This window comes from Schistocerca americana, chromosome 3 (assembly GCF_021461395.2).
Source record: "Schistocerca americana isolate TAMUIC-IGC-003095 chromosome 3, iqSchAmer2.1, whole genome shotgun sequence".
Taxonomy (NCBI): Eukaryota; Metazoa; Arthropoda; class Insecta; order Orthoptera; family Acrididae; genus Schistocerca; species Schistocerca americana.
In genome coordinates this window covers 805,640,681-805,667,143 of record NC_060121.1, presented here as the reverse complement: position 1 = coordinate 805,667,143, position 26,463 = coordinate 805,640,681, and the positions used below count along the sequence as shown (strand labels likewise).

General features: G+C 42.2%; 1 protein-coding gene across 1 annotated transcript in view; it reads left to right on the top strand.

Moving 5' to 3' along the window:
* The window catches only part of LOC124605416 (serine/threonine-protein kinase RIO1), a 118,203-nt gene that overhangs the window by 41,390 nt on the left and 50,350 nt on the right, over positions 1 to 26,463 (top strand). Inside the window, exons 5-7 of the mRNA XM_047137068.1 lie at positions 12,099 to 12,285; positions 12,378 to 12,496; positions 23,826 to 23,929. Of these exons, the coding sequence (XP_046993024.1) occupies positions 12,099 to 12,285; positions 12,378 to 12,496; positions 23,826 to 23,929 (410 nt within the window). The remainder of the gene's footprint in view (positions 1 to 12,098; positions 12,286 to 12,377; positions 12,497 to 23,825; positions 23,930 to 26,463) is intronic.

Here is a 26,463-nt window from a genome sequence, read left to right as displayed (position 1 = left end):
TAATGGTACCTATATTTTCGTTAGCAGAAAGCAAATGTAAACAAGCAAAGAACTGATTTTAATAGTCCATAATACTACTACTTTTAATAGAGAAAATAAGTTTTTAAATCAGGGGTTAGTGTTTGGTGAAATATCTTAACTTTTCATTGCATACAAAGCTTTGCACTGGGCAGCACGATGTCAACAGGTTACAATGTTATGAGCGGGAAACAGGCAGTTCTGTTTGTTAATCGTCTCCGGTGGAATGTGAACAAAGTTCCTGCACAGCTGTATCAGTAACCCAGCGGCAATTAACACAAGACGCTGGTATGTGACCATTGTTGACGTGTCTCCTCTTGCAAAGCACATTATGTAGACAGCATTCATTTATACTTTCTGTCCACTTTCCATGACGCTTCCATCCATAACTACACAACTCCTCACATTCATATAGCCGTAGCTACAATTACACAGTTCATAGAAATGTTCTTTTACGTGATGCACACCATAGGCAGTGTTCTCGCAGTTCAAACTTCTGTAAGGTCATTGAAAGTCAGATATACTCCACAGTTCATTAAAGTCTCAACTTTCACGGATTGATGGAATGTGAAAGACAACAGTTCCACCATCCAAATATCAATGGCGGCAAAGTTCATTCACATAAAAGCACTGCTCGTGTTGGTCACAACAAAGTCTTGTTAGCAGCACTTTCACAGTCTGGTTTATTTGCTCCTAAAGTTCGCTGGCGATGGCATTACTTTCCACAGTGGTAAAGTGAATTGTCATTCTCATAGTTCGGTGTCACTGTCCATACAATTCCAGGTGCTTTTCGTAAAAACATAGTATCATTTTCCCATGCATGTTTCACAGATGCATCATCCACCATACCTTCTATTATGCCCTCCTCTTTTTGACTATCAATATCACTATTGCTGTCCCCTATCTACAGATATTGTATCATTATCATAAATTACATATATCTTTATAAGTGTTCTTGATTGCATTTTTCCCAATTAATAATATACCAAAAAAGAAATTTATGAACTTTTCCACAGTCACAAACCGAGAAACATATGTATCCGTTGGCAAACAAAATAATTACAAGTACATCTTTACATTTAAAACCCACAGTAGTACGTTACATCATCATAATTACATATGCCAATAGGAACAATAGAAAAAAATAGAAAACAAAAGAAAATCGTGGCAAAAAATTTGTATGTAATTAGCAATGGCTTCACAGTACCCAGTAGTTTGAAGGTTCCCATTTTGCCCTGATAGTGGTGATCCATCGTGTCGTAGATGTACATGTACGGAGACTCCAAAAGCCTTGAGAAGCTATCCTGATCTGCAAATGCTCAACCACTGCCCAGAACTCGTGACGTTGGTCATAGCTTAGTCCATGGCACAACCATCTCACCTAATGACATCCTAGATATGTTCAGCAGGTTGGAGGTGTGGTTATTAAGAGAGAAGGGTCACTAATACCCTCATGTATATCTAGTGCCCCTCAAATCACTTGTGACAAGGTGTGGGAGTTATTGGGTAATGCATTGTCTAGAAGGTATATGCTGTTGACGGCAAGCTAACAAGCAGATGCACATGATTGAACATTAGGTTTGTAAGTCAAGATGATGGTAGGCATCTCTGGGAACTTGCTTCATTGCATATAAAATTTTCCTAATGGTAATATATCCACCACTTTCTTGAACAATGTGCTGTTGACAAGTAGGCTGCATCACTGCATGTGATTTCTGACTTAACAAATGTATCTACTCATCTTTGTGTACCAATATGCAGTATGACCCATTGTACCAGGTGATTTTTTTTGTAACTACTGAGTGTCTAGTGTGGTGTTCTTGCATCCATGCTGAACTTTGGCAGCTGCTAAGTGCAGTGAGTGGAAGTACAAGTTTAGGGCAATGGCTTGTGAATCCCATTGCAAGGAAATGATTCTAAGATGACATGGCTGCTCAAGAGTTGATGTCCAGCTTGAATTGATGACTAATTGGCTGCATTTTGACCTGTCTGTCTGCTACTACGAACTATGTTAGTCAGTAGTGAGCCCATTCATTAACATGTTACTCAAGGGAGTTTACTATGGCAGTGCCCTTTCTCTCAGAATTGAGGTAATCCTGGCACACTCTTGACATTCATTCATTCATTCATTCATTCCTTTTGTAGTGTATTTATTTATGAGCAAAATCATGTTCTTGATGTGGGCTACACGTTAATCCAAATCTTGAAAAATCATTTATCTCTTCGTCATGATAGGTTTTGTACACATGTATACATATTTTACAAAGGGCAGAGTAGACTATAATCATCTACATAAGAATTAATTGTAAGCTCACTTCTGTTATATTTAAGGTTTTAGCATTATATTTTATGTAAATTGGTCTTCATAATAACAACAACCAAATAAAAACTGTTATAACGTCAAGTTTAACACACATATTTCAGAACGACCCAACACATATAAGTCACAGAGTAAGTTGACAAGCAAGAGATGTGTACACGTTAGCATTCGAATGAGCACTGAGTCCCAGTCTAGCAGCCACTGCTCGGCTGGCCGCTTAGGTGGCGCAGCTGCTGCATAACTGTCAGACAGCGCCGCACGTTGGGGACATGCGTAATTGCGCGGCGACGCTTTGAATGATCGGCGAGTCACAACAAAAACAAAATAAGAATTAAAAGTTAGCTATAAATGTAAGTTAAATTTGTCATAAATTGGCTGTCATATATTCAGGAAGTGAATAAAAACAATATTGTAGCAGTATTCTGGTGACATTCTTACTGAACAAGTTATTATCTTTGGCTGAGCAGGGCAGTTCGTTATAAAGTTTTCTGCATATGCACCTCTCACTGCTATGGCATTTACTCAGTCTCCAACTTGTTAAATGAAAGTTAGCACTAGTATGGGTGCAGTGATTGTGCAGATCATCACTCGTTTCAAAGAGGTGGGACTCTTACACATAAACGAAAGTAAGATATTTGAAAATAGGCATAGTGGTTGCATGTGATGGGGATTACATCGTGATCTTCCATGTGCCTTTTTTCCCAAGGTAAATATAATTATGTGTATTGTCACCCCTCCCCATTCCCTCAATGAAAAAGGGATCGTATATGAGAAGACAGAATTGACCAGAGTAAAGTGAAGAATTTTTACGGTAGTCAAGTTGCACCTGTAACTGAGTGCTCTAAAGACATAGCACAGACTGCTAATTTCTCTGTGAATATTCCACTGTAATGTGTTGCTGATCCACAATCCAAGGACTTAGGTCTTACTGACCTGTTCCATATTATTTAGGAATAAAGGAGATGACTCACAGAAAGGCAGAAGCGCGGCATTGACTATAGGCACAGAAACGAAAGGCTATCTTTCGGAATGCACTTTCATTTTCTAGCTGCAGGAAACACACACACACACACACACACACACACACACACACACACTCCTGTCTCCCTACAGTGTGCTCTGCCAGCTGCTTACTGGCCCATGGTGAGTGTACTGGCGTGGGAGATGGAGAGTGGCTGGAGGCAAGGAAGTAGTTGGGCAGAAGTGTCTGGCAGCTCATGGGAGAGTAGGGATCCATCTGTGGGCTAGCTAGGGGTGTAGGTAGAGGGATACTATTGGGAGGGAGGGGGCAGCGAGCTATCTTAGATTTAGGCCAGGAAGATTACAGGAGTGAAGGATATGCTGTAAGGGTAGCTCCCATCTGTGCAGCTCAGAAAAGCTGCTGGTGGTGAAGATGATCCAAATGGCACCGGCTGTGAAGCAGCCATCGAAACCTCGCATGTTGTGCTCTGCTGTGTTTGTGCCTATTGACGACGCAACACTTCCACCTTTTGGTGAGTCATCTCTTTATTCCTAAATAATTCAGAACTTTAAACCAGAACTTCCCAGACATTATCGACCTGTTCCATAGCTTTATTTTGAATGACTGTTCTATACATGTTCTGTGGTCTTTGATGGGCAAATCATCATATGAGCTGTTCAACTCACATTAAGCAAGAGGTAGTTCTCATAGAGCCAGTACAAGAACCCTTCATTGTTGTCAACTGTGTCATCTCACATCTATTCTTTAGAAATGTCCCAAGAGAGAAAGTATGTACAATCAGCAAATAATACAGGAGCTGTTGATAGATTTTTCTGGAAGATCATTTATAACACAAGTGAAAAGGAGTTGGCCTGGGTTGATGCTTGTGGTACCTGAAGTGACTTGTATTAGTTCTCACCTCATGTGTTATTTCTACTAGCTGCCCCCTGTTCAATAGATTTGACTGAAATTACTCATTGCAGTATCCTGTTTTGCCATGCATCTAGTTCGCTTAAGAGTAGAGTGGCTAACTAAATCAGATTTCTTTGTGAGACCTGTAAACAGTACAGAAGCAAAGTGTTTCATTTATGCAAGAGCTGTCTTGACCGTTAATGAAAATAGAGCTTTATATGAATTTATTTTTCTGAAAGCTGAACTACTGTGTGGTTTGCAAGTAGTTACTTTCAAGGAAGTTCATTACGCCTGTATACATGATTTTTCCATCTTTTAATTTGCATAAAATTCAGAGGAGGGTGATAGGTTGACAGTTGTCTAGCTCGTGCTTATCTCCTTTATTGTGTGCGGGAATGATTTTGGAAATTTTGAATGATTCAGAGAAAATTCCAGTGCTCACGGAGCTATTTGTTACATAAGTTTTCTGGCTTCAATTATCTCCCTATTTTATTACATAGTAAGATATACCATCAAAACCAAATGGGAAGAGAATTTGTCATATAGTTCGATTAATGTGAAGGAAATTTGTCATATAGTTCGATTAATGTGAAGGAACTCTTCCAGACCTGAAGCCATTAAAGTGATTTTTGCGCATTTGTTGATGGAGAGTGAACAAGCGGAAGATTGCTAGCTACATGTGACAAATTATTGCTTGATATCTGTTGTTTGTTTACCATTGTAACTGAGTGATTCCACGATTTTGTTTGGTGTCACTTTGTAAAGTCTACCTTAGAATATTCCATATCTCTATACATTTCTGGTTCAGATATCAAGGGTTTATTTGCTAGCTGTTGTGCCTTTGATATTACTTTATTTGGGATCTTCTTGTACACTCAAAAATACTTGTGGAAGCTTGGATTGCCGTAGTTACTTTGCATGTATAGTAACTTAAGTCTTGGATGACACTCCTACCCCATTTATGACACACCATTATGAGGTTTCATGCATGTACGTTTTACTTTGACTTTATTCCTGGGAAGGCATTATTGGAATGATGATGCATTATGTTATAACTTCAAATTGAACAAATATATTTCAAGGAGTTGTTTGACTGGCCGTAAAGTCTCGAGGAGGCGGCTTCCCGTACAGACAGAAGTGTCCCCGATGATAACGGGTCGAGATGACAGGAGACGTGGGGGTCGAATCTGCTGGGGCCCCTTGCACCAATCTGCCCGTTGCGGCAAGTCCGGGTGCTATAACAGGAGACATGGGCGATGTGTCCACGTCCGTAGGAGAAGGAGGCGAGTAGAGTTGCTGCCGCGCAGTTACGCACGTCCTCTACATGTGGCGCTGTCTGCCAGCCATGCAGCAGCAGCACCACCTAAGTGGCCAGCCAGCCAGAGGCCACTAGAGTCGGACACAGTTACGATTTGACTGTTAAAGTGACACACATCCTACTCTGTTTACTTTATCTGTGACTTTCATGTATTGTGTCATACTTGAAATATATTTGTTCAACTTGTAGTTATAACAACTGGCGACAAGGTAGTGACTTTTTTTTTTCTCATCGTTGACCCACGTGTTTCCATGGCTACTTTAGAGCAACTATTGCAAGGTCTCATAGAACAGCAAACATTTCTTACAAATGCGATTCGTGATTTTGTCGCGGCATCAAATACGGGGCGTTTCTCGTCGTTGTCTTTACATCCTTTTCCTCCTTACGACGAGACAGTGGAAGACTGGTCTGATAACGAAAAACGTCTTCGACAGCACTTCTTGACATTTCATGTCGCGGACGAACAAACATGTAAGTCTCTGTTCCTCTCATGGATTTCACCTCAAATGAATCGCTTGTTGTCGCAATTGGCTCCTTTGAAAGATCCTGCGACTTTGTCCTTTGCTGAAATGTGCTCACTTCTGCCGTCTATTTTCAAAAGCATACGCATGTGGTAGTCTCTCTTGTTGCCTTTTATCATTGTCAAAAACAAGCGAATCAATCCTATCGTGCTTGGGCTGCTGAACTTCATGGCCTCAGTAGAAAGTGTCAATTTGTTACTGAAGTTCACAAAGAATCCTATGCCGATTCCATGGTACGGGATGCTATTATCCGATCGGCGCCCGACAAAGAAGTTGGGCAACATGCTCTTCAGTTGGCAAATCCGACTCTAGATTGAAGCCCTATCCATTGCTCAGTCTTTTGAAATTTCTTGCACCGCTGCAGTGCAAATAGAGGCATGAGGTGACGTCGCGGAAATACAACCTCTGTGCGATGTTTACGAAGCGTGTGGTGTGTCCCTGCCGGCCGACGTGGCCGCAGTACGCTCCCAAGCACAGCCTCGGCCTAACCTTAAACAAACCTCTAAGAAACTGCAGCAAAACCCACGGCAACTTCCTTCATGTCCGCCGTGTTTTACGAATAATTCACGAGAAGATTGTCCTTACGTTGGGCCGTGTGTCACAAATGCAAAAAAAAAGGATCAAGTTTCATCCGTTTGCAAATCCGACCGCATACATGATGTTCATGAACATGATGCTGATTCCGATTCTGTGTTGTCTGTCAATTGTACTTCTTCCCCTTCAGGGAAGTTATTCTTCACTGTCCAAATACTTGGTCGAGATGTTCTCATGCAGGTGGATACTGGTTCTGCTGCCACTATCATCAATTCTCAGACGTATCTTCAGTTGAGTTCTCCAATCCTGTCACCTGTCACTAGGCAATTACAGAATTACAATAAACAGAAGATTTCTCTCTTGGGACAATTTGATGCTGAGGTGTCTTACAAATCTGTCGTTCGCACTGTTCCCGTATTTGTGGTCGAGCATAGTAACGCGGAGAATCTTTTTGGTTTCGATGCCTTTCACGTTTTTGGGTTCTCCATAGATGACTGTCAATATCGTCTCTGATGCCATTCCTTATGCTCAATTGTATTCCTTGTCGACGACATTTTCGTCCCTTTTTTTCTCCTGGGTTAGGCCGTGCAAACGACTTTGAAGCTCATATCACCCTCAAACCCACTGCTTGGCCTAAGTTTTTTGGGGCTCAGCCCACTCCTGTGGCCCTTCGTGATATGGTCAAACGGAGCTGGATCGTCTCACTGCTTCAGGGGTCTTGCTTCCTGTCACTTCCAGTGAGTGGTCCTCTCCTGCCGTTGTCATTGCTAAGCCAAATGGTGATAGTCGTCTCTGTGGCGATTGCAAAGCCACTGTAAATGCTCAATGCCTTATTGACACTTACCGTATGCCTTGACGTGAAGAATTGTTCACTAAACTTGTTCGAGGCCAGTATATTTCTAAACTTGACCTGTCAGAAGCTTATCATCAACTTCCTCTCTACGCTGCTTCCCAGTAGTTTCTGTTCCTTAACACGCCTTTCGGCCTCTTTCAATACCAACGATTGCCATTCGGCATTGCCAGCACCCCTGCTCTCTTTCAGCGATTCTTGGAACATTTATTGCTCACTGTCCCTGGGTGTATAAATTACCAGGACGACATTGTTGTCACTGGCTCCACCACTGAAGAACATCTTCAAAATCTCTGCACACTTTTTCACGCCTCACAGACTGCCGGTCTCATACAGCTTTCCAGAAATTGAAGGCTATGCTGAAACAGGCCCCGTGCCTGGCTACTTATCGACCTGGCCAACATCTTGTTCTTGCCATGGACACCTCTCAATACGGGGCTGGTGCAGTCCTTGCGCACTGTTTTTCTGACGGTTCTGAACAACCCATTGCTTATGCCTCCAAAACACTCACGGATGCCCAACAAAAGTATTCTCAAATTGAAAAAGAAGCTTTGGCCATTATTTATGCTCTTCATAAGTTTGGTGTTTTTCTCTATGGATCTAAATTTCACCTTGTTATGGATCACAAATCACTTGTTTCCTGGTTCCATCCATCATCGTCACTTCCCGACAAGGCTGCCCACTACCTCCAGCGTTGGGCTCTTTACTTGTCTCAATTATGAGATTCGTTTCTGGCTGACGGCTCAACATGCAAATGCTGATGCACTGTCTTCCCTTCCCAGCTTCCCATGGGTCCTGATCTGGCATTCGATAGGGACAAACTTTTGTGTTTACACCTGGATGTTGCCAAGCAGCGGGTTGTGGATGGGTTCCCCATCACCGGGGACCGGCTGGCGGCTGCTACGTGTTCTGACCATACCCTCTCCCAGGTTTTATGCTGTATTCAGAAGGGTTGGCCAGATCGTCCGTCCGCTAAGACTTCTGATCCATTGCAGAACAACTACGCTTTGCGTTACCACCTCACTGCTAGGGATGGTGTTATCCTCCTTTCCATCGAAAATGCTTCACCGCGTGTTGTGGTATCTGCGTCTTTGCATGCTTCGGTCTTGCGCCTCCTTCACCAAGGGCACTGGGGTGTCTCTCGCACAAAATTTCTGGCACGCCGTCATGTGTACTGGCCCGGTATCGACTCTGAAATCGCACGCATGGTCGCTGCCTGCTGCCCTTGTGCGTCACAGTCCACTGCCCCGAAGTCATCTTTGTCACCGTGGCCTTCGCCTGAGAAGCCCTGGGAGCATATTCATGCTGACTTCGCGGGCCTTTTTCAGTTACTTATTGGCTTCTCGTTATTGACGCCTACTCTAACTTTCCTTTCATTGTCCGTTGCACGTCCCCTACCACAGCGGCAACCACCAATGCTCTATCTCGCATCTTCTCTTTGGAAGGCCTTCCCTCTACTCTTGTTACTGATAATGGTCTGCAATTTGCCTCTTCCGATTTTACGGATTTTTGTGCCCGTCGCAGCGTCATACATGTCACGGCCCCTCCGTTCCATCCACAGTCAGACAGTGAGGCTGAACGACTGGTCCGTACATTTAAGGCTCAGATGAGGAAACTCCTGACTTCTTCTGCTGCTGATGATGCGCTTCTCCAATTTCTGCCTTCTTACCGTTTCACCCCCCCATGGGCAACCACAGCCCGGCTGAGCTCTTACATGGCCGACAGACCCGCACGCTACTTCATCTTCTGCGGCTTTCCACCTCATGGCCGCAAGTGCCTTCGCTTGGCCGGTTCACTGCCGACGACCTTGTTTGCCTACGTAAATATGGCAGGCGGCCAAAATGGAGTCCTGGCCACATCTTACAACACCGTGGCCAACGCCTGTATGAAATCCAGACAGACACGGGTGTTGCAGTGCGTCATTCGTACCAGCTTCAGCCTCGTGTGCCAGCAACACCTGTTCCAGCTGCTGCTACACCACCTACGGCTCTACCTGACGCTCAGGATACTGAAATCTCTCATTACTCACATTGCAGTCCTCTCACCATCATATTGGTGCAGCACAAGAACTGACACCACCAGGAGACGTGCCCATGCAGGAACCAGATGACCATCTGTCGGAGCAACTCTACTCGCCTCCTTCTCCCACGGACGCCTACACATCGCCCATGTCTCCTGTTAGAACACCCGGACTTGCCGCAATGGGCAGATTGGTGCATGGGGCCCCAGCAGATTCAACCCCCACGTCTCCTGTCATTTCGACCCGTTATCATCGGGGCCACTTCCGTCCGTACGGGAAGCCGTCTCCTCGAGCTTTTACGGCCAGTCAAACAACACCTATGGACGTTGGCAATCTACAGACCACTTCCATCAAGACCTGTGGAAAAACTTCAAAGAGGGGAAGAATGTTGTGACTCGCCGATCTTTCAAAGTGCCGCCGCACAGTTAGGCACGTCCTCTACATGCAACGCTGTCTGCCAGCCATGCAGCGCTGTCTGCCAGCCATGCAGCAGCAGCGCCACCTAAGTGGCCGCTAGACTCGGACTCAGCTATGATTTGACTGTTAAAGTGACACACGTCTTACTCTGTTTACTTCATCTGTGACTTTCATGTATTGCGTCGTCCTTGAAATATATTTGTTCAACTTGAAGTTATAACAGAAAGATGATTTTATGTCAGCAGAGTTGGAATGTTTTCTTTGTCATGTTTGTATTTTCACTTGGATTTATCATTCCAAACACTCATTTAGTGAGATTTGGTGTTTACATTTGTACTTTTCTTTTCTTTTTGATATTAGTGCCTCTCTCCTCCACCTCTCCTTGCATCCTAATTTACCTGTATTATTTTACAACATTTTTGGAATTTTTCTGAGTACTCAACAACCATGACTTTTTAAACATGTGTAAGTTTCCTGTGTATAAGTTTAACTTTGACATGTGTTTCTGGGAAAGCTAAGCACTGATTGTATGGAAGTCTGTTAGGATTTATAAATATTGCGTGAAGTTTGCTACACTGTAGAATCCATCAGAAAGGGGAACCATCAGGGATGTGGACTGATGCATATCATAGAAACTTAATCTGTACATTTCATTGGCAGTGAATCATTACTACACCCTTAATGCTTGCTTCTTCAGTTATATTAAATATCTGATTTTTATCTCATATTGGAAGTTGTGTCATAGGTAGACTGTTCATTTCCACTTGCTCCAGTTGGTAGACCAAACAACAGGGAAATGGACACATGTTCTTGTGAGTCCACAATAGCCTGTAAGTGCATGAGTGAACACCAATAAGTCTGATCATACAAAGTCGGCATGGAAACGCATAAGTTCTGAATCAGTAATCACGTGAGGTCAGGAAACAGTCATCTTGCCTGTGCAATGATGCAATACAAATAGCTACAAAGTACACTGAGCAATAAGGTACACCACGAGCCTGGGCCACAGGCTGTAGCTCCCCTTGATACCTCTGACATATTCACCTCTGCACTAGGTGGGGAATCTGAATCGGTGTCAGATACAGAAGATAGCTTAATATTTACTTAAATACGTGGAAATTTTTAAAATAGAAAAGTGTCTACATCTGTAAATGCAAAGTACTGTTTACAGTATGTCCAGCAAATTGTGTAGCTTCATAATAAACACGGTTATTTATCATGTAGCTAATGTAACTTTTCAATTCTGGAATCTTGATTTTTCATATAATTTGTAGAACTTGCGAAAGGGATATGTTTTCAATTTTCTTTGGAAATTATTGGGATTCCAAATTTCTTGCTTTGTTAAATGGAAGATTTTGAATACATTTGTACTAGAGTACATAAAACCACATGGAATCACAGACAAGAGGGTAATACCTACATGAAAATCATTTTTGTGTCTTGTATTGTGATTGTGTATCAGAAACTGATTTTTATTACCAGCACAAAAATGTACTGGAAAGTGATGTAAAAGTTCAAAGACCCTTCAACACGCCTCAACAAGATGTGCAGTTATCTACTTCACACTGTGTTCTTACTGTTCCCTTCTGCTGAACAAATACTTAAACTGCTTTAGATGCACATCCCCAGAACGTAATTACATCAGGCAACATGGAGTGAAAATATACAAAGTGGAGACCCTACTTCTTTGCTCAAGAAAGTCACACACACTTGGACAGAAATATGTGCTAAACTGAGCTTCTGAAGAGGACACATGAAAAGCCAAATGCTCTCCACTGATTTTAAGCTGGAGTGTTCCATGCACCAGATGGGCATGACTTGGCCATAATTAAATGCACTTAATCAGGCATCATGAGTCATGATCAATATGAGGTCTGACTGTGCCGGAGTTGTGACGTTCTGAATTCTTTAATTTTCCTGGTTGCTCTCTCTTCAACACAGTAGCTCTAAATGAACTAATCTTGAGTATTCGTGAACAGAACCGGAGGTCAGAAAGAATCCTGTTTCCTACAGTATTTTGAAACAGACTGTTTGAAATATATTGTATTATCGATTTTATAACAACAAATATAGCTGCTAATATATTATGCTGCAGAAGGTTTGGAGGTAGTGTGTCAGTAGTCATTCCTTCGCTACTGTAATCATAATTAGCATTAAGGAACATCTTTAGTTGCTATGTTTTTCAATGATACTGTGGACACTAATACATGCAACTTTAACTGGACAGGTTTCGACATGGTTATTGCCGCCGTAACCCACGGAAAATGGTAAGAGTTTGGGCAGAGAAAGAAATGAGGAATCTGGTACGCATGTACACTGTAGGTCTTGCTGTTCCAGAACCTATTTTGCTAAGGAGCCATGTTTTAGTTATGGAATTCCTAGGCAAAAATGGTTGGCCTTCTCCTAAATTAAAGGTTTGTTTTTTTCGGTCTGCATGCTTTTCATTTTCCTTTTCAGTATTATGAATATATTTTTATACTTATTTTTACTATTTTTAATTTTACAGGATGTGGAATTATCAGTGTCGAAAGCATGCAAGCTCTATAGGGACTGTGTTGTAATGATGTGGACAATGTACAACAAGTGCAAACTTGTGCATGCAGACCTCAGTGAATTCAATATGCTGTGAGTTTTTCACATTGAAATTTTGTGATTTGGAACTGCTTAAACTGTAGAAGCAAGTGAAATGTCACCTCAGTTCAGATTCTCCTACATTTTAAGACACAAACAATAGCATGGCCACAGTGAACTATATGTTAGTTTTCTTCCACATACAAGTGAACAACAGTTAAGAACATAAGACACAAACATAGAAACAGTCCCAGTACCGATACAAGTAGTTGATGGCAGTAAGTATGGACACAATACGAGAGCGAGTGCCTTCGCTCATGAAGAGGGGACAATCAAGCAGACAGTGCAGCAGATGCCGAGCTATATGCACAACTCGTTCGGCCCATTGGAGGCAGCCTCTGGTGGCCAGCAAACACGGATGCCATTGGCAAAATATTTAAAGTGTATACCAGTGGCCAGGAGCCACAGTGCATATCAAAGTAGTATATGCAACAATTATCTCTCCCCTCCTCTCTTGGGAAAAGGGCACTGCCCTAATGTGAGTATTGGGGTGTGCTGGAAGATTTCTTGGGGAATGGCAGCCCAATCATAAGGGAGTGCTACACTGAGGAGAGGTATCAATTTCGATCGATGAGGCCTGGCATGAAGTCAGCGTTCCAAAACATCCCAACGGTGTTCTACAGGATTCAGCTCAGGACTCTGTGCAGGCCAATCCATTACAGGGATGTTATTGTCTTGTAACCACTCTGCCACTGGCTGTGCATTATGAACAGGTGCTCGATCGTGTTGAAAGAGGGCAACCGTCATCCCCCAAATTGCTCTTTAACAGTGGGAAGCAAGGAGGTGTTTAAAACATCAATGTAGGCCTGTGCAGTGATAGTGCCACGAAAAACAACAAGTGGTGCAAGCCCCCTCCACAAAAAACACGACCACACCATAACACCACTGCCTTCAAATTTCACTGTTGGCACTACACATGCCGACAGATGAAGTTCACCAGGTATTCGCCATACCCACACCCTGCCATCGGATCGCCGCATTGTGTACCATGATTCGTCACTCTAAGCAATGTTTTTCCATTGTTCAGTCACCCAGTGGTTATACTCCTTACACCAAGCAAGGTGTTATTTGGCATTTACCGGCGTGATGTCTGGCTTATGAGCAGCCGCTAGACCATAAAATCCAAGTTTTCGCACTTCCTGCTTAACTGTCATAGTACTTGCCGTGGATCCTGATGCAATTTTCAAATCCTGTGTGATGGTGTGGATAGATGTCGGTCAACAGAAGACGACGGCCTATACGCTTTTGTGCTGTACATGTCCCTTCACGTTTCCACTTCACTATCACGTTGGAAAGAGTGGACCTAGGGATGCTTTGGAGTGTGGAAATCTCGTGTACAGATGTAAGACACTATTGACGCCCAATCACCTGACCACGTTCGAAGTCCGCGGGTTCTGCGGAGCACCCCATTCTGTTCTCTCATGATGTCTATGACTACTGATGTTGCTGGCATGGAGTATCTGGCAGTAGATGGCAGCACAGTGCACCTAATATTAAAAACATGTTTTTGGGGGTATCCAGATACGTTTGATCACATAGTGTACCATAAGAGATAACCAGTGACAAGGGCATTGGTAGAATCTCGACGTCTAATCCCTCAACAGGTGTAACTGTGCTGACCATGAAGGTGCCTTCCACTTGGATGGGGTGCCATGGACACCTGTGGTGAAGGTGTTGGGCCAACGATTTGTGAGTGACCATTGGCAGTGAAGCATTGCAAGAAGGCCCGCTAACAGTACTGGATGGGAGGGGGAGGGGGAGGGGGGGGGCGGTAGACCCTGGAGGAGAAAAAAGGAGGCAGTGACATCGACATAGATACCCCATCAGGCTGATAAAAGTGATGAGGGCAGATGCAGCAGTGGCAGGTCCGCAGGCCTTGACTTGTTGTAAAAACATAGCTGGTTGTGATGGCACACCACCATGGCATCACTGGTGTGCACTATACTGAGGCAGCAGCCTCAGCATCTGTGAACCGTGTTCTTAATCCACTTTGGTTGGTGGCCAAACCCGTAAGCCCCTGACGCGGAGCCAGGAGTGAACTGCGACAAGGGCTGCACCGATGTCTGTTGGTTGGGCGACATAAGATGATGACAGAGGGTGTCTGACTGGCAGCCATGGAATAATATCTTGGCTGGACTCTGATCCCCAGTGGCATAAACCTGTAGGAACTCAAGATGCATGCCAAGGCATTGTCCATGGAAGAGTTCATGGAGTACTTATTTGTTAGAATCTGGCCATTATATTGGGTGTGGAAAGGAGGAGCAGTTATGTGATGAACGCCGTGACGGACACAGAAATCTTGGGATGCGTGAGACACAAACTGTTGATCATTATTCATCACAGGCTTATAATGCAATCCTTCAATAGAAACAATTTTAGAGAGGGCATGAATGAAAGCGGCAGCTTATGTCGAAGGACAGCAGATAACATATGAAAATTCAGTGGAAAGCATGAACAATCAACAGCCAGTAATAATTGAGGAAGGGTCCTGCAAAATGAACATGTACATGTTCCTATGAACGTTGTGGTACAGGCCATGGAGAAAGCATCACTTGCAGCACCGCCTGTTGGGTAGCACCATGAGAGCAGGCTGCAGTAAGATGTACAATCTCATTGTTGATGCTGGGCCAGCAAATGTGCTGATGGGTCAATAACTTAATACGTGAGTGCCCCTAATGACCATGATGTAGGGGTTGAAGCTTATCTCTCCATAGGGCAACCAGGATCACAACTCTTAAGTGACAGAATATCTCTAGCTAAGAGAACAACATAATCATATACTGAAAGATGATGACAGGGCAAAATAGGTACACAAAGGATCAGAAGCTCTGCCCAAAGCCTGTCTGGTCAGCAGTAATTAACAAAGTGAACAACCTGATTCGGAACTGGATCAGTAGCGACCGCAGCTGCAATCAGAAGCCCATACTATGTAACCCTTCCACTGTACATTGCATCTCAACATGTAACTGACACAAAGGAGTTCATCCTCATCAAAAGTAGAATCCAGCCCCATTAGAAACCAGGACAGCGTATCAGCATTGGCATGCTGCATGGTTGGCCTAAAATGTATTTCATAGCTGTAGTGAGAGACTAACAAGGCCCAATGGTGGAAGGAATTTGCTGCTCTATGGGGCAATGAAGCAGAAGGATTAAACAAAAAAACCAAGGACTTGTAGTCAGTAATCAGGTGGAACTTAGGTTCATATGTTCTTATTTGCATCTTTCTGAATGTGTAGCCAACAGCAAGCACTTGATTTTCGACTTGAGAGTAGCACTGCTGAACAGAGTTGAGTATTTTTTATGTGTAAGCTTTCGGGCGTTCGGAACCATTATCATATCGATGTGCGAGAATGGTCCCAATTCCTTACTGAGAGGCATCTGCAGCCAAAACCAGATGATGGCCAGCATGGAAAGTAGCCAAACAAGGAACAGAATGTAATTTAGATTTTATAAGAAAGAACAAGCATTCGCAGGCTAGTGTCCACTGAAGACGAACATTCTTGTGGAGCAATGCGTGAAGGAGTGGATCAAGATTGCCACACCCAGAATAAATTCGTGATAGTAAGCAAATTTACCTGAAATTGCTTGGAGTTCTTTGACATTTGCAGGACGAGGCAGAGCTGTTACTGCAGTGACATGATGATGTAAAGATTTAACACCATTTCGAGGAACTTCAAACCCAAATACAAAATAGATGGCTGAGAAAAGTGGGACTTCGCCAAGTTGCATTTGAACGCTGAAGTATGTAAGGCTGTGAACAAGGTGCATAAATTCTCTTCCATGGATGCACCCATCACAATAATGACATAGAGGTAGTTGATGCACCCTAGAATGGACATCATGAATTGTTTCAAAAAGTTTGAAAAATTGCTGGGGCACTAGACACACCAAGTGGGAGGCACTGATATTGGTACAACTTGAAGGACCTCTTAATCACAAGGTACAATCTAGAATTTTCATCCAGCGGAACCTGTAAATAGGCTTCAGGTAAATCAGTTCTAGAGAAAAACTGGACCCAGATGAGTCTAACCAATAACTCACTCATGTAATAGGTTGTGTACCCCTGATATCAGCCTGTTCAATTTTGGTATCACTTGATTACACAAAGCCATTGGAACAGGGTGCACACAGAAGAAAAAGTACAGCCACACCAAAGGTTTCAGGGTAGTGTGGGCCACAAAATTATTGGCACAAATTATCCCATCCAAGAAGAGATATGAACTCAGAGCACAGAGAACCTAATTGCTGGGAAAGAACCTGTCCAGAAATGAGGTGCACTGCATCTGAAATCCCCCCCCCGAACCATGGACCTTGCCGTTGGTGGGGAGGCTTGCGTGCCTCAACAATACAGATAGCCGTACCGTAGGTGCAACCACAATGGAGGGGTATCTGTTGAGAGCTCAGACAAACGTGTGGTTCCTGAAGAGGGGCAGCAGCCTTTTCACTAGTTGCAGGGGCAACAGTCTGGACGATTGACTGATCTGGCCTTGTAACACTAATCAAAATGGCCTTGCTGTTCTGCTGCTGTGAATGGCTGAAAGCAAGGGGAAACTACAGCCGTAATTTTTCCCAAGGGCATGCAGCTTTGCTGTATGATTAAATGATAATGATGGCGTCCTCTTGGGTAAAACATTCCGGAGGTAAAATAGTCCCCCATTCGGATCTCCGGGCAGGGACTGCTCAAGAGGACGTCGTTATCAGGAGAAAGAAAACTGGCATTCTACGAATCAGAGCGTGGAATGTCAGATCCCTTAATCGGGCAGGTAGGTTAGAAAATTTAAAAAGGGAAATGGATAGGTTAAAGTTAGATATCGTGGGAATTAGTGAAGTTCGGTGGCAGGAGGAACAAGACTTTTGGGGGAGACGAAAATTGAATAGTCATGGGTGACTGGAATTCGAGAGTAGGACAGGGAGAGAAGGAAACATAGTAGGTGAATATGAATTGGGGCTAAGAAATGAAAGAGGAAGCCGCCTGGTAGAATTTTGCACAGAGCACAATATAATCATAGCTAACACTTGGTTCAAGAATCATAAAAGGAGGTTGTATACATGGAAGAATCCTGGAGATACTAGAAGGTATCAGATAGATTATATAATGGTAAGACAGAGATTTAGGAACCAGGTTTTAAATTGTAAGACATTTCCAGGGGCAGATGTGGACTCTGACCACAATCTATTGGTTATGAATTGTAGATTAAAACTGGGTGGAAACTGCAAAAAGGTGGGAATTTAAGGAGATGGGACCTGGATAAACTGAAAGAACCAGAGGAGTTTGTACAGAGTTTCAGGGAGAGCATAAGGGAATAATTGACGGGAATGGGGGAAAGAAATACAGTAGAAGAAGAATGGGTACCTTTGAGGGATGAAATAGTGAAGGCAGCAAATGATCAAATAGGTAAAAAGACAAGGGCTAGTAGAAACCCTTGGGTAACAGAAGAAATATTGAATTTAATTGATGAAGGGAGAAAATATAAAAATGCAGTAAACAAAGCAGGCAAAAAGGAATACAAATGTCTCAAAAATGAGATCGACAGGAAGTGCAAAATAGCTAAGCAGGGATGGCTAAAGGACAAATGTAAGCATGTAGAGGCTTATCACACGAGGGGTAAGATAAATACTGCGTACAGGAAAATTAAAGAAACCTTTGGAGAAAGGAGAACCACTTGCATGAATATCAAGAGCTTTGTTGGAAACCCAGTTCTAAGCATAGAAGGGAAAGGTGGAAGGAATATATAGAGGGTCTGTACAAGGGTGATGTATTTGAGGACAATATTGTGGAAATGGAAGAGGATGTAGATGAAGATGAAATGGGAAACATGATACTGCGTGAAGAGTTTGACAGAGCACTGAAAGACCTAAGCCGAAACAAGGCCCCCGGAATAGACAACATTCCATTAGAACTACTGACAGCCTTGGGAGAGCCAGTCCTGACAAAACTTTACCATCTGGTGAGCAAGATGTACGAGAAGAATATAATAATTCAAATCCCAAAGAAAGCAGGTGTTGACAGATGTGAAAATTACCGAACCATCAGTTTAATAAGTCACAGCTGCAAATACTAACGCAAATTCTTTACAGACAAATGGAAAAACTGATAGAAGCCGATCTTGGGGAAGATCAGTTTGGATTCCGTAGAAATGTTGGAACACGTGAGACAATACTGACCCTACGACTTATCTTAGAAGAATGATTAAGGAAAGGCAAACCTACATTTCTAGCATTTGTAGACTTAGAGAAAGCTTTTGACAATGTTGATTGGAATACTCTCTTTCAAATTCTGTAGGTGGCAGGGGTAAAGTACAGGGAACAAAATGCTATTTACAATTTGTACAGAAACCAGATTGTAATTATGAGTTGAGGGCCACGAAAAGGAGGCAGTGGTTGAGAAGGGAGTGAAACAGGATTGTAGCCAATCTCCGAAGTTATTCAATCTGTATACTGTGCAAGCAGTAAAGGAAACAAAAGAAAAATTTGGAGAAGAAATTAAAATCCATGGAGAAGAAATAAAAAACTTTGAGGTTTGCCGATGACACTGTAATTCTTTCAGCGACAGCAAAGGAGATGGAAGAGCAGTTGAATGGAATGGACAGTGTCTTGAAAGGAGAATATAAGGTGAAAATGAATCAGCAATGATCAACAACATGAGGATGGAGATGGCAATGGAAACCACTGCATTACTGACACGTAACGTGTATTCACAGGACATGTGACCTGTATTTGAAGAAGTGTCATGATGATCTCTCCATTGGCAAAAGATTCCGGAATAGTCCCCCATTCGGATCTCCGGGAGGGGACTGCCAAGGGGGAGGTTACCATGAGAAAAAGATTGAGTAATCAACGAAAGGATAATGTTCTACGAGTCGGGGCGTGGAATGTCAGAAGCTTGAACGTGGTAGGGAAACTAGAAAATCTGAAAAGGGAAATGCAAAGGCTCAATCTAGATATAGTAGGGGTCAGTGAAGTGAAGTGGAAGGAAGACAAGGATTTCTGTTCAGATGAGTATCGGGTAATATCAACAGCAGCAGAAAATGGTATAACAGGTGTAGGATTCGTTATGAATAGGAAGGTAGGGCAGAGGGTGTGTTGCTGTGAACAGTTCAGTGACTGGGTTGTTCTAATCAGAATCGACAGCAGACCAACACCGACAACGATAGTTCATGTATACATGCCGACATCGCAAGCTGAAGATGAACATATAGATAAAGTGTATGAGGATATTGAAAGGGTAATGCAGTATGTAAAGGGGGACGAAAATCTAATAGTCATGGGCGACTGGAATGCAGTTGTAGGGGAAGGAGTAGAAGAAAAGGTTACAGGAGAATATGGGCTTGGGACAAGGAATGAAAGAGGAGAAAGACTAATTGAGTTCTGTAACAAGTTTCAGCTAGTAATAGCGAATACCCTGTTCAAGAATCACAAGAGGAGGAAGTACACTTGGAAAAGGCTGGGAGATACGGGAAGATTTCAATTAGATTACATCATGGTCAGACAGAGATTCCGAAATCAGATACTGGATTGTAAGGCGTACCCAGGAGCAGATATAGACTCAGATCACAATATAGTAGTGATGAAGAGTAGGTTGAAGTTCAAGACATTAGTCAGGAAGAATCAACACACAAAGAAGTGGGATACGGATGTACTAAGGAATGACGAGATACGTTTGAAGTTCTCTAACACTATAGATACAGCAATAAGGAATAGCGCAGTAGGCAGTACAGTTGAAGAGGAATGGACATCTCTAAAAAGGGCCATCACAGAAGTTGGGAAGGAAAACATAGGTACAAAGAAGGTGGCTGCGAAGAAACCATGGGTAACAGAAGAAATACTTCAGTTTATTGATGAAAGGAGGAAGTACAAACATGTTCCGGGAAAATCAGGAATACAGAAATACAAGTCGCTGAGGAATGAAATAAATAGGAAGTGCAGGGAAGCTAAGACGAAATGGTTGCAGGAAAAATGTGAAGACATTGAAAAAGATATGATTGTCGGAAGGACAGACTCAGCATACAGGAAAGTCAAAACAGCCTTTGGTGACATTAAAAGCAATGGTGGTAACATTAAGAGTGCAACGGGAATTCCACTGTTAAATGCAGAGGAGAGAGCAGATAGGTGGAAAGAATACATTGAAAGCCTCTATGAGGGTGAAGATTTGTCTGATGTGATAGAACAAGAAACAGGAGTCGATTTAGAAGAGATAGGGGATCCAGTATTAGAATCAGAATTTAAAAGAGCTTTGGAGGACTTACGGTCAAATAAGGCAGAAGGGATAGATAACATTCCATCAGAATTTCTAAAATCATTGGGGGAAGTGGCAACAAAACGACTATTCACGTTGGTGTGTGGAATATACCATCTGACTTTCGGAAAAGCATCATCCACACAATTCCGAAGATGGCAAGAGCTGACAAGTGCGAGAATTATCCCACAACCAGCTTAACAGCTCATGCATCGAAGCTGCTCGCAAGAATAATATACAGAAGAATGGAAAAGAAAATTGAGAATGCGCTAGGTGACGATCAGTTTGGCTTTAGGAAAAGTAAAGGGACGAGAGAAGCAATTCTGACATTACGGCTAATAATGGAAGCAAGGCTAAAGAAAAATCAAGAAACTTTGATAGGGTTTGTCGACCTGGAAAAAGCATTCGACAATATAAAATGGTGCAAGCTGTTCGAGATTCTGAAAAAAGTAGGGGTAAGCTATAGGGAGAGACGGGTCATATACAATATGTACAACAACCAAGAGGGAATAATAAGAGTGGATGATCAAGAACGAAGTGCTCGTATTAAGAAGGGTGTAAGACAAGGCTGTAGCTTTTTGCCCCTACTCTTCAATCTGTACATCGAGGAAGCAATGATGGAAATAAAAGAAAGGTTCAGGAGTGGAATTAAAATACAAGGTGAAAGGATATCAATGATACGATTCACTGATGACGTTGCTATCCTGAGTGAAAGTGAAGAGGAATTAAATGATCTGCTGAATGGAATGAACAGTCTAATGAGTACACAGTATGGTTTGAGAGTAAATCGGAGAAAGACGAAGGTAATGAGAAGTAGTAGAAATGAGAACAGTGAGAAACTTAACATCAGGATTGATGGTCACGAAGTCAATGAAGTTAAGGAATTCTGCTACCTAGGCAGTAAAATAACCAATGACGGACGGAGCAAGGAGGACATCAAAAGCAGACTCGCTATGGCAAAAAAGGCATTTCTGGCCAAGAGAAGTCTACTAATATCAAACACCGGCCTTAATTTGAGGAAGAAATTTCTGAGGGTGTACGTCTGGAGTACAGCATTGTATGGTAGTGAAACATGGACTGTGGGAAAACCGGAACAGAAGAGAATCGAAGCATTTGAGATGTGGTGCTATAGACGAATGTTGAAAATTAGGTGGACTGATAAGGTAAGGAATGAGGAGGTTCTACGCAGAATCGGAGAGGAAAGGAATATGTGGAAAACACTGATAAGCAGAAGGGACAGGATGATAGGACATCTGCTAAGACATGAGGGAATGACTTCCATGGTACTAGAGGGAGCTGTAGAGGGCAAAAACAGTAGAGGAAGACAGAGATTGGAATACGTCAATCAAATAATTGAGGACGTAGGTTGCAAGTGCTACTCTGAGATGAAGAGGTATGCACATGAAAGGAATTCGTGGCGGGCCGCATCAAACCAGTCAGTAGACTGATGACAAAAAAAAAATCAACAAAAGCAGAACGAGGATAATGGAATGTAGTTGAATTAAATCAGGTGATGCTGAGGGATTTAGATTAGGAAAGGAGACATTTAAAGTGGTATACGAGTTTTGCTATTTGGGGAGCAAAATAACTGATGATGTTCGAAGTAGAGAGGGTATAAAACGTAGACTGGCAATGGCAAGGAAAGCGTTTCTGAAGAAGAAAAATTTGTTAACATCGAGTATAGATTTAAATGTCAGGAAGTCGTTTCTGAAAGTATTTGTATGGAATGTAGCCATGTATGGAAGTGAAACGTGGACGATATATAGTTTAGACAAGAAGAGAATAGAAGCTTTCGAAATGTGGTGCTACAGAAGAATGCTGAAGATTAGATGGGTAGATCACATAACTAATGAGGAGGTATTGAATAGAATTGGGGAGAAGAGGAGCTTGTGGCACAACTTGACCAGAAGAAGGGATCGGTTGGTAGGACATCTTCTGAGGCATTAAGGGATCACCAATTTAGTATTGGAGGGCAGCGTGGAGGGTAAAAATCATAGAGGGAGACCAAGAGATGAATACACTAAGCAGATTCAGAAGGATGTAGGTTGCAGTAGGTACTGGGAGATGAAGAAGCTTGCACAGGATAGAGTAGCATGGAGGGCTGCATCAAACCAGTCTCGGGACTGAAGACCACAACAACAACAACAACAGCATCCGAAATGGAAAACCAAAAGCATTGATAAGAAAATCCAGATTGAACAAATTTGCTGTGCCATCATCGTCCACTACCAAAAAAGTCAAAGAGCGAACCGTAGATTTATACATAGTGGTTGCCAAAAATTGCCCCAAAATTGGAAAATGCTGATCAAACACCAAGTAACCGGAGACAATACCAGAGATCCTGGAGGGCTGCTGTGTGTGCTGCCCCCCCCCCTTTCGCTCCACCCCTTGACAATCCGCTCCAGAACTGACTGATGTCTGATGACCAGGAACAGGAGTCACACGGTGATATCACACCAGGCTTTAATCTGATCCCCAGCAGCATGAGGAACCTTGAAAGTGTGAGCAGTATTTAACACTTCAACCAAAAAGGATTCTCACACTGTAGTGCAAGTTGATGCATCTCCTTGTTAGGAGCCAACCAAATGATGGTGTCGCAGACCGTAGAATCACTATAATGATGAGCATTGGCAGGAAACTGACATTTGTGTGAGTCTGTGGAGTCTGGCTGCTAGGGCCGTGTATGATGATGATAGAACTCGACATGCGCTGCAATGATATGTGCATTTACGGTAATAAATTGACAAAAAACAGATACAAACAGTTGCTGACTATTATGATGAACACAATACAAGAGCGAGTGCCAGGTGCATTGCACTTATAAACAGGAAGGCTCCAGTAGATGGCATGATAGATGCCATGACATGTGCACAAGTTACAGGTGGCCTCTGGTGCTGAACAGAATTAAAGAGTGCATGATTGTTGATGATTGTTGTATTTTAAAGTTTAGACACAGATATTATTGATATGAATAATGCACTATTATCTTTCATAACTTGGCAAAGTGGTCATGCGAGTACTGAAGCTTGTTAAAATCCCGAAATGTTAGAGTATAACTCTCTTCACCAGATTTTTGTTTATTTACAGGTATCACGAGGGTCAAATTTATGTGATAGATGTGTCTCAGTCAGTAGAACATGACCATCCTCATGCATTGGAATTCTTAAGGAAAGACTGTACAAATATCTCAGGTATGGAATTTAGTTTTATTATTTCACAAGCTGTCCTTTTTTCTTGTGATGATATGATGAAAACGAAATTGCCACTCACATCTTCAGAGAGTCTAGTTTGTTCATGAAATTTGACTTTGTCTTATTGATGTGCATTTATATGAACATTTACATGGTCAGGAAAAGATTTCTTAGAACATTTGTACACGGAAGAGTATAGTTATGTCACATTTGAAGCATCTGAGCAAGTGAGGAAAACATTATAATTGCAAAGTGTAATGTGCAGGTATCACAACAGCAGCAAAACAGAAAATATTTGAATAAAACTAAAAGGACAGGACGAAATTTTGGCCTGAGACAGAGATTGCATTCATGTCAATGAACTTTCGTTGTTTTGGTTCTTGTCATATTAATATAACTCAAGTGTTGCCTTGAGCTGCAAATGGAAATGTAAGCTTCATGGATCTGCATGTCTTAAACTTTTATTTCCGAAACAGTTCTAGGGAGGTAAGAGATTAAGCCCAGTAAGTTGGCTCCGTAAGTGGTAAACAGACTATGTAGTCAAAGTCACCACCACCACCACCACCACCCAACACCAGCGGCGATGACAAGACAGCCCTTTATGAGCATTGCTCTTCTGTAGAGGATTATTCCATTCTTTGCTGTTTAGTGTTAAACTCTTCCAATTCTGAATTCTGATTTTCCTTAGGTCCTCTCTGACACTTTTCTCCCACCTTAGCTCTGGTTTTCCAGCTCTCCTTGTTCTTTCAGTGACTCCACTGAATATCTATTGATCATTCTGTTGTTAGCTCTCAGTACCTGTCCTGTCCATTACCGCCTTCTAATCTTAATGTAGCTGACAGTGTCTCATTCATTATATAGATCCTGTAATTCATAGTTGAATTGCCTCCTTTAGATACTAGTTTCTTCCACTTATCCAATAATTTGTCACAAAATCTTTCTTTCAGATGTGTTGATTTCTCTTCACTGAATTTCGTTAATGTCCATGTTTCAGACCATATTTTAGTGCAAGCTCTGTGAAAACTTTGTATCATAACTTGAGTTTTCTCGAACAGCAGGTTAGATTTCAGATGTTTCCTGATGGCATGGTAGCACTTGTTGGTGGACAACATTAATTTTGGATTTCAGAGCTGAAACTTCAGGAACAGTTTTTCTGATAGAAGTGAAATTACATGTGAAATCAAACTGATAAGAAGATGAATGGAGGCTCATTAGGATAGTGTTTCTTAGTTATGGGTATATACTTAGTTCTTCCTCCAGTTATCTCTAGGTTCATCTTTCTAGCAACTCTTTCAAGACTTGGAAAACCTTCTTTTGTTGATCTTGCTGTCTTGCTATTCCTGAAATTCTATCAATATCATCTACATATGGTTAGTACAAGATAGTCCTGTGTATTGGCTCGTGCATCTCACATAACCTTTTTCCATGGCAATATTAAACAGAAGGCAGAATAATGCATCTGCTTGTGTTACTCCATCTTTTTGTATGACAGCACAGCACAGATTCTATATTTTAGCTTGACTCCAGGTGTTGTTCATAGTAGCTTTCTCTAAGGCAATCAGTTTATTGGGAACCATTGCTATCTACAGCACTCTTCCGTCGATACTGTCATAGGCTGATTTGAAGTCTATAAAAAGTTGATGTGTATCAGTCCAAAATTCTTTTCACTTTCTTGTATTTGCTGTGTCTTGAAGAGCTCATCAGTAATAGATTTTCCCTCATGAAATCCACATTGACAGTCACCAGCTACATTTTCAGCATAGGGTGCAAGCCTACTAAAGAGGATGCTGGAGAATATTTTATGTGCTGTAGATAATAGACAAATCCCCTATAGTTGGAGCATGCCATGATACCACATTTCCTGTGTATCGGACATATGATACCTATGTTCCATTATCGGGGATATTTTCATTTACCCAAATTGTAATTATAAACTACTGGAAATGTTTAACAAGTTCGTTTCTTGCATTTTTACATTATGCTTGTATTAGATTCATTTCTGAGGCCTTATTATTATTCTTCAGCTTTTTGATGGCTGCCTCCACTTCCCCAACAGTTGGTACTGGTCTCTATGTTTTTGACTTGTATTTATAGAGGGTAAGATTCTTTGGTTCTCAGCTAAATGCTCATTCAGCAGTTAAAGTTGTTAAGAGCATCTTTTACATATTGGTTCATCACTATTCAAAACTGAACCATCTGTACTTCTATATAAATGTGTCCTAGACTGGGAACCCTTTTGGATCTTATTTAACTTACTCCCCATTCATTCCTTTCAGCTGTTTCATTTCTTTCTTTTCTTGGTCTCTCTTTTTCTTTTAGTGCAACTTTTCTCTCCTGCTCCTGCTCCTGCTCCTGCTCCTGCTCTGCTAGCCACTGTGTATGGCCTTCATGAGTAGTTTTTGTAATGCTGGCTTTTAAGTTCTTGCATATTTCTTAGATACACTCACTGTAGGGTAAGTGGATGAGGTCTCACTTTAGTTGGTCAGAAAGTCTTCGAGCAGCCTCAGGCTCCTTGAGTGAATCAATATGGAATT